Consider the following 6,970-nt stretch of genomic DNA (forward strand, 5'->3'; position numbering starts at 1 on the left):
GCCTATTGTTATCTTATTCTAAATTGACTTATAACATAACCAATGTGAAGAAGAATCGTTATCAGATATATGCATGAGATTATCAGTTCAGATATGATTATATTCAGCACCAACCGAGTAACTCATTGGAATCCAGTTTCAGGACCCAAATTTTTTTCTCGTACCAGTCAGGTGATAAAATTTGCCTCCATTGCACTCTGTTGAAATACAAGCATGCAATTCTGACGAATCTTTGTTCTTCAATCAAAAGAAGGAACAGTAAGAGGAAAACCTAGCATATCCTTGTACATAAAACAAGACTGAACATTAATTCCTTATTTAGCCGATCAAAGAGGAATACAAACTAGAAAATTGTAGCTTGTGCCATTCCACATCCCATAAACTTACACTAGTAATTTCCCACCATATTCAAGATCCTCCCTCCCTTGAGAATCAAAAGAGAAGATAATGAAAAGGATAGCAAGCCACGGAGCACTTGGACAGCCTAAACAATCAGAACACTCTAGGCTTGGCGACTATGGTTGAGTGCTTCAAAATGTGCAGGCTAAACTGCCCACCTTTCTCAGCAGTATCAAGTTTCTTCTGTCCTGGAGGTGGCAACAGCTCAAAGTTCTGGACCAAGCGGCCAATGGTGATCCCCAGAATTGGCAATGCAAGGATAATTCCTGGGCAGCTCCTTCGGCCAACCCCAAAAGGCAAGTAGCGGGAGTCATTGCCACTGGCCTCCACCTTGGCCTCCTCCTGCAAGAATCTCTCAGGCCGGAACTCCTCAGGTTTCTTCCAGTTGTCAGGATTGTTTGCAAGCCACCAGGCATTCACAAGGATCTTGCTCTCAGCAGGGATATCATAGCCACCAAGCCTGGCATCATGGAGATTCATGTGGGGGACCAATAGGGGGATTGCCATTCGAAGGCGGAGTGTCTCCTTGATGACAGCTTGAAGGTAGGGGAGCTTGTGGGTGTCGGGCTCGGTAATCTGGACACCAGGACCAAGCACAGTGTCAAGTTCATTGCGGAGCTTCTGTTGGATCTCTGGATGGTTCACAAGTTCTGCAATGGCCCACTCGATTGACCACAGTGTCGTCTCAATCGCTGCACCAGCAATGCAAAAGGAGCATGAGTACGGAGCAAGAATGGCACATCCCATATGGATGATTGGATTCAATTCAAAGAACTCATTGATGCCATGAGACATCATTGGTAGTGTGATATGTATTAGATAATAACCCAAGGACACTAGAGATATCACTAGAATCTTGCAGCGACGGAGCATTAGAGCAAATACAAATGTTAAAAAAGATCAGCAGTGAACTTGGATTTCGTCGTGTGGTATTTCCACAAGGTAGGAAAAGAGGAGAGTGGGTATGTAATGGGTGATATAATTATACCAAGAATTTTCAAACTCTGATGCAAACCAACTAGCCCGACCCCTCCCAATAATTCCTCTCCCCACCTTTACTCCGCTCAGACCCTACCACATTGTCAAGGATATCCTTGAAAGGGCAATCAGACATCCAAACAACCTCTAAGCCGCAAAAGGTCCAAGGCAAATGAAGACAAAGAAGGCAAAAAAAAAAAAAAACTATTGGAACTACCTTACCAAATGTTCCAACTATGAGACCAAGATATGCTCCTTCGGGACGACTTAAGTCGTCTATCTACAGTAAAACTTTTCTTTTTTTCCTTTTTTTTTTACCTTCCATTCTCATATTTATTCAAGAATTTTGGTGAGCAAATTGTTTCTGTTAATTTTCTAACTGGCATCCTAATATTTGGACTTGTTTAGTTCGTGAGAATAATTTTACCTTACTAAAGTGTTTTTGCTGAAAAGTTGTTGCCTACGTATATTGGACCTAAGAAAATTATTTTTGCATACTTGGTCGACCATAAAAACATGGCATAGAAAACACACTTTCTAGAATGATTTATGTTTGATCGAGCACCTATTTTTCTGAAATAGTTACGTAAAATATCTATTATACCCTTAATAAAGGGACTATAAGGAAAAAGTATCACATTCATAATTTTTAGAATTCGATACTTGAATACTAAAAGTTATAGGCTTTGAAGGTTCAACACCAAAAAGATCATAATATATTTATAATAGCTATTTTCAAATATTTTTAACTATTAAAACTATCACAATTCATAATATAATTGGATACTTGTCAGATTATTAACATCATCACAATTCATAATATATTTTTAATAGCTATTTTTAATATTTTTAAATCTATAAATATTTTTAAATACCCAAAAAGAGCCACTAAAAATATTTATTGGGTTAAGTTTTTAGTTAGTAATTAGACAACTTTATATTATAATAATTTTAAATGGTTATTAATATATTTTTGTATTAAAATTATCACAACTTCTTTATATCATGATAATTTTTTAATAGCATCTTTTTAATAGTTTAAGATTAATTATTCAAAATAGCTATTAAGAAGATCATGATAGCATAAGGGGATTTTTGAAAAAAAAATTATAACAATTCCTATCTCGTGGGAAAGTAGCTTTTTCATATCCCATAAGAGTTTTCATTCCCATGAAATATGAAAAACTTATTCCCTAGAAGCTACTTTCTCATCTCTCTCTTTTGCAAACTACAACCAAACATGAGGCATTTTTTTCACTTTTTCACTGATCATGCTTTCTCCTTCCTCTTCCTGTAATAGTTGGAGTTTTCAAAAGAAAGAAATGGAAATATAACTTTTCTATGGGAATAAGATTTTCATATTTCATAGAAAAGAAAAACTCATATAAGACATGAAAAAGTGACATTCCCATGTGCTAGGAATTGAGATAATTTTTTTTTCAAAAGTGTCCTTAAGCTTTTAGATAAATGAAGTATGATTTTTCTCTTTTTTAAGGGCATAACAAGTATTTTATACAATTTTTTTAGAAAATTAGATATTTAAGCAAACACAAATCATTCTACAATATGTCACTTTTTCATGATCAATCAAATATAGAATAATCACTTTCCCAGGCATCAGCTTCCCAAAAAAATCATTCCAATGAGGAAAAATTTTTTTGGTGAAGCAAACGAGTCTTAAATTCTTGTGGGGTGATTAGACCAACCACAAATTGCTGTAATTAAATTATGCTTTTTCAAAGAGGAAGGAAAGTAAGAGAAAGAAAAAACTAATAAGAAATACCTAATTGAGTTTAAACTTAAAAATAGCTATCCACTTAAATTTCAAGTAAAAATTTTTTTCCATTTGAAACATAATTTAAAAGCAACTACTCAAAATGGAATGAAATGACCTAATTATCCTTGCAGCTTTAAAGCAGTACTACACTATTATAAAATAATACTCTACTATTATAAAACAATACTGCACTATAATAAAAGCAATACTACACTATTATAAAGTAATACTATACTATTATAAAGTTATACTACACTATTATAAAGCAATACTGTATAGTTATAAAATAATACTATAATAAAGAAATACTACACTATGATAATGTAATACTACTTTATTGTAAAGGAATACTACACTAATATAATACAATAAAGCAATACTGTATTATTATAAAAGAATACTATACTAATATAATATAATATTATCTTATTATAAAGAAATATTTCACCATGATAATTTAATACCATAGTATTTTAAAAGATATAAGAGTAATTTCCATCAAAATGGATAGTTACTTTTAACTTATGTTTAAAATGTACAGCTATTTTTACATAAAACTCATTTAGGGAGCTACTTTTAAGTTGAAAATAGAGCTAAAAATTTATCTTTAGTTCTCTATAAAAAAAAATACCTGCTACATTAATATTCTCGACGATGTAAAGTACATTGTCTTCATTGATCTCTCCCTTCTTCTCGGCATCAAGGATGTGATCAATTGCACACTTGAGCCCAGCATTATCTGTTGGTTTGGTGCTTGCCAGGTTCCTGTCCCATCAAATAGAAAGCACTGAATCAATCGACCAATCACATATTCAGATGTGAGAAGAGATGAGATTGCCCCAAGATGGGAGCGCTTCGATCAACCGATCGAAACCTATTAGAATAGATGCAATAGAATATTATTCTATGAAAAAAGAGATAGGAAACCTTTTAAAATAGCCGCAAGAGGACATTATTAAATTAAAGGAGGACCAATTCCAAAACAAATATCAGCATATAAGAGTATGGATTAGAGAAAGAAAGACCAAAAGGAACGGAAGAAGAAAATGATAAAATTACCATGTATTTGATATTCCACACTTTCTCCCATTTTTAAAAAACTTTTGTTTCTTTTTTTTTTTTTGTTTTTGATAATCCTATTACACCTTCCTTGGCCTGTCTTTTTCTAACACAGTTTCTGGACCAGATTGCATAGCATCCAAGCATAAAACAAACAAGCTCTTGTATATTAATCCACTAAAATCCAGGCCAAAAGTAGACTAAAAAAAGGGTAAACAAGAAAGACACGATCACTCCAAACCATCGCTATAGCAAAAGAATAAATTTAAAGGATTAAAACAAAACAAATCCTAATAGCTGCCAGACCAAAAGTAGTCTAGAAAATGACTAATTGAAATCAAGAAAAACAAATAAACAGTCAGAAAAAAGGAAATTAAAAAACAGAAAAAACATAAACCAAACTTCAGAACAATCACCATAGTAGAACACCAGAATTCTATATAGAAAATATAAAATAAACACTAAACTAATAACTGGAAAAAAAAAAATAGTACTAAATATATACTCACTTCCTCTCCTCCAGGAAGTAGTCCTTGAAGAGCTGCAGCCTCCTCTCTTTAACCTCCTTGCAGATCTTGAGGTACCCCCTCAAGAAAGGCCTCAAGATGGGGATAAAATCCCCATAATTGTACTCGAAACTCTGCGCCAATCTGCTCCTCTCCCCATTGAGCGCCCTCAGCCGCAAGAACAGAGGATCCTCCTCGCTCTCGAACCTCCGGTCGAACATGATCCGGTACATATTGTTATACATCATCAGCTGCAGCCTCCTTCGGAGCACGATCCCTTCCGTCGCCGCCTTGGGGTCGGCCTTCACATCGGCGATGACCCTCGCCGCCTCGTCCTCCCACCCAGCGCGGTACTGCTGGACGACTTTGTTGGTGAAGAAAGGGACGGTCATGATGCGGCGCATCTTGCGCCAGTGCTCGCCGTAGACGGTGAAGACCATGTCCTGGCCTTTGCCGGTGAAGATATCGAAGACGACGTTGCGGGTGCGGGAGCCGAACTCGACGCCCTGCGTGTGGAGGACCTCGCGGGCGAGGGACGGGGAGGAGACGACGACGAGGTTGCGCTGGCCCATGCGGAGGAGGAGGATGTCGCCGAAGCGGCGGGCGAGGGTGGAGAGGTTGCGGTGGTTGAGGTCGTCGCCGACCTGCAGCCAGTTGCCGAAGACAGGGACGGGGAGCGGCCCAGGAGGGAGGCGGAGGCGCTTCCCCCGGAGCTTGGAGACGGCGATTGCGACGACGACGGATGCGAAGAGGCCCAGGAGGGCTTTCTCTAGCAGCACCAGATCCATCGCCAAAGAATGCGGAGAGAGTGGAGAAGAGAAGGGGCCAGGGGGGAGTAGGTTTGGCTGGTGAGCTGGGGAGGTGAGGGCGGGGGGGAGATATAAGAAGGGGTGGGTTTGACGGGGGCCGTTAGATTTGACGGATGGTGGGGTGATCGTGTCGGGGTAGGTAGGGATGGTAAGATGTGCGCGTGTGCAGTGGAAGAACGGGTAGGTGACTAGGTGGTCAAATCTTTGGGGCCAAGATGGTGGCGCAACGTGGGTCGGCATACGGCTGGACGAATATGGTGCCAAAAAAAAAACGGGTTTGAGAACCGGCGTGTTGTCACTGTTATTTGGTATTTGCAATGGAAGTGATGCAATACAAGGAAGCATTTGATGGATGGTCATGATTTTTGTGAACCATATAATTAGTATGTGGAATTGAATGTATGTATTTGCTTGTGAGGTGATTACCAGATCAGAACCAAAATGGTTACTAGAAAAAAATGGGATGAAGATTCTTATAGTTTGGGTTAGATAGACATTTTACTTTTATAGATTTTATTTTGATTATAATTTGATAGTTTAACATGGTTGTATAAAAAGGGAAAAAAAAGTTACTAAGATCAAGCCCACCATCCATGTACCTTACCCAAGTTTTTAATAGTAGAATAGGAAAATCAAGGACTGAAATGGAAGTTAGTGGTAATTAATCTTGGTTTCACTAAATGGACCACATCTCTGTATCTTGATTGATGTATATCACTTTGTAACTTGGGTTATCTGATTTTTTTTTCAAAAGGTTTTCTTCTAATGTTTCAACTCAACCAAGATTGCAATAATACTGATACATCAACATAATGGACCACCCTCCATTGTCATTAATTCATAATCATAATTGATATGGTGTCATTACTTGCAATGGCTGATTGCTTGCTATACTCATTTTGTGAATAAAATGGTACCTTTGTGGTCAGCAAGAAAAAGGTCACTTACATCTAAATAATCCTTGTGTTAATGAGTTTTAGTTCTTAATACAGAAGTAGAAAAGTGAAAGTGCTGGCCATAGAAGGCAAAACTCAATAGATATGACTCAATATGGGAGTTTGACCAGACTCCATAGTAACATTAGTAGCACGTGTCCCCAGAGCTGGTTCATTGATCTAGCATATGTTGTGGGTGTGTCCTGAGAGAGTACAAATTGGTGGGTAAAGCAGCAGGACAATAGGAGGAAATACAGTACTTGTTGACAATTCTATTATAAGGAAGTTGACTAGATTGGTGACTTTACACCCAAGAATCCAGAGGTTTTCTTATCTATAGGCTCCTCCAATACCTTCCACTTCTATTCTGTACCATTTTTTTTTTGGTTCTAATTCCGACTATGCAGGAGATATCAAAGAAACAAGGCATTATAATGCCTCCAAGCTGGCTATATTTCATCCTTGACTAATGGCTTACAGCATTAGGGTACCGGTGGCTCGGTGAGC

The 6,970-nt window shown here is 37.7% G+C and overlaps 1 protein-coding gene across 1 annotated transcript; it reads right to left on the reverse strand.

Moving 5' to 3' along the window:
* Positions 1-279: 279 nt before the first annotated feature.
* LOC105045995 (trans-cinnamate 4-monooxygenase) lies at positions 280-5,576 on the reverse strand. The gene is made up of 3 exons (XM_010924459.4): positions 4,723-5,576; positions 3,786-3,919; positions 280-1,091 (listed from the first exon to the last, which is right to left on the reverse strand). Exons 1-3 carry the CDS (start codon positions 5,505-5,507, stop codon positions 493-495), a joined length of 1,518 nt encoding a protein of 505 aa, XP_010922761.1. The 5' UTR covers positions 5,508-5,576; the 3' UTR covers positions 280-492.
* Between the last annotated feature and the right edge of the window lie 1,394 nt (positions 5,577-6,970).

This window comes from Elaeis guineensis, chromosome 5 (genome assembly GCF_000442705.2).
Source record: "Elaeis guineensis isolate ETL-2024a chromosome 5, EG11, whole genome shotgun sequence".
NCBI lineage: Eukaryota > Viridiplantae > Streptophyta > Magnoliopsida > Arecales > Arecaceae > Elaeis > Elaeis guineensis.

What these genes read in the sequence shown, in the direction of transcription:
- LOC105045995 (XM_010924459.4), bottom strand. Translation starts at nt 5,507, where the DNA reads ATGGATCTGGTGCTGCTAGAGAAAGCCCTCCTGGGCCTCTTCGCATCC. An exon ending in TACTTCCTGGAGGAGAGGAA is followed by an intron (nt 3,920 to 4,722) that starts GTGAGTATATAT and finishes TTGATGGGACAG; the next exon opens with GAACCTGGCAAGCACCAAAC. An exon ending in CGAGAATATTAATGTAGCAG is followed by an intron (nt 1,092 to 3,785) that starts GTATTTTTTTTT and finishes TTGCTGGTGCAG; the next exon opens with CGATTGAGACGACACTGTGG.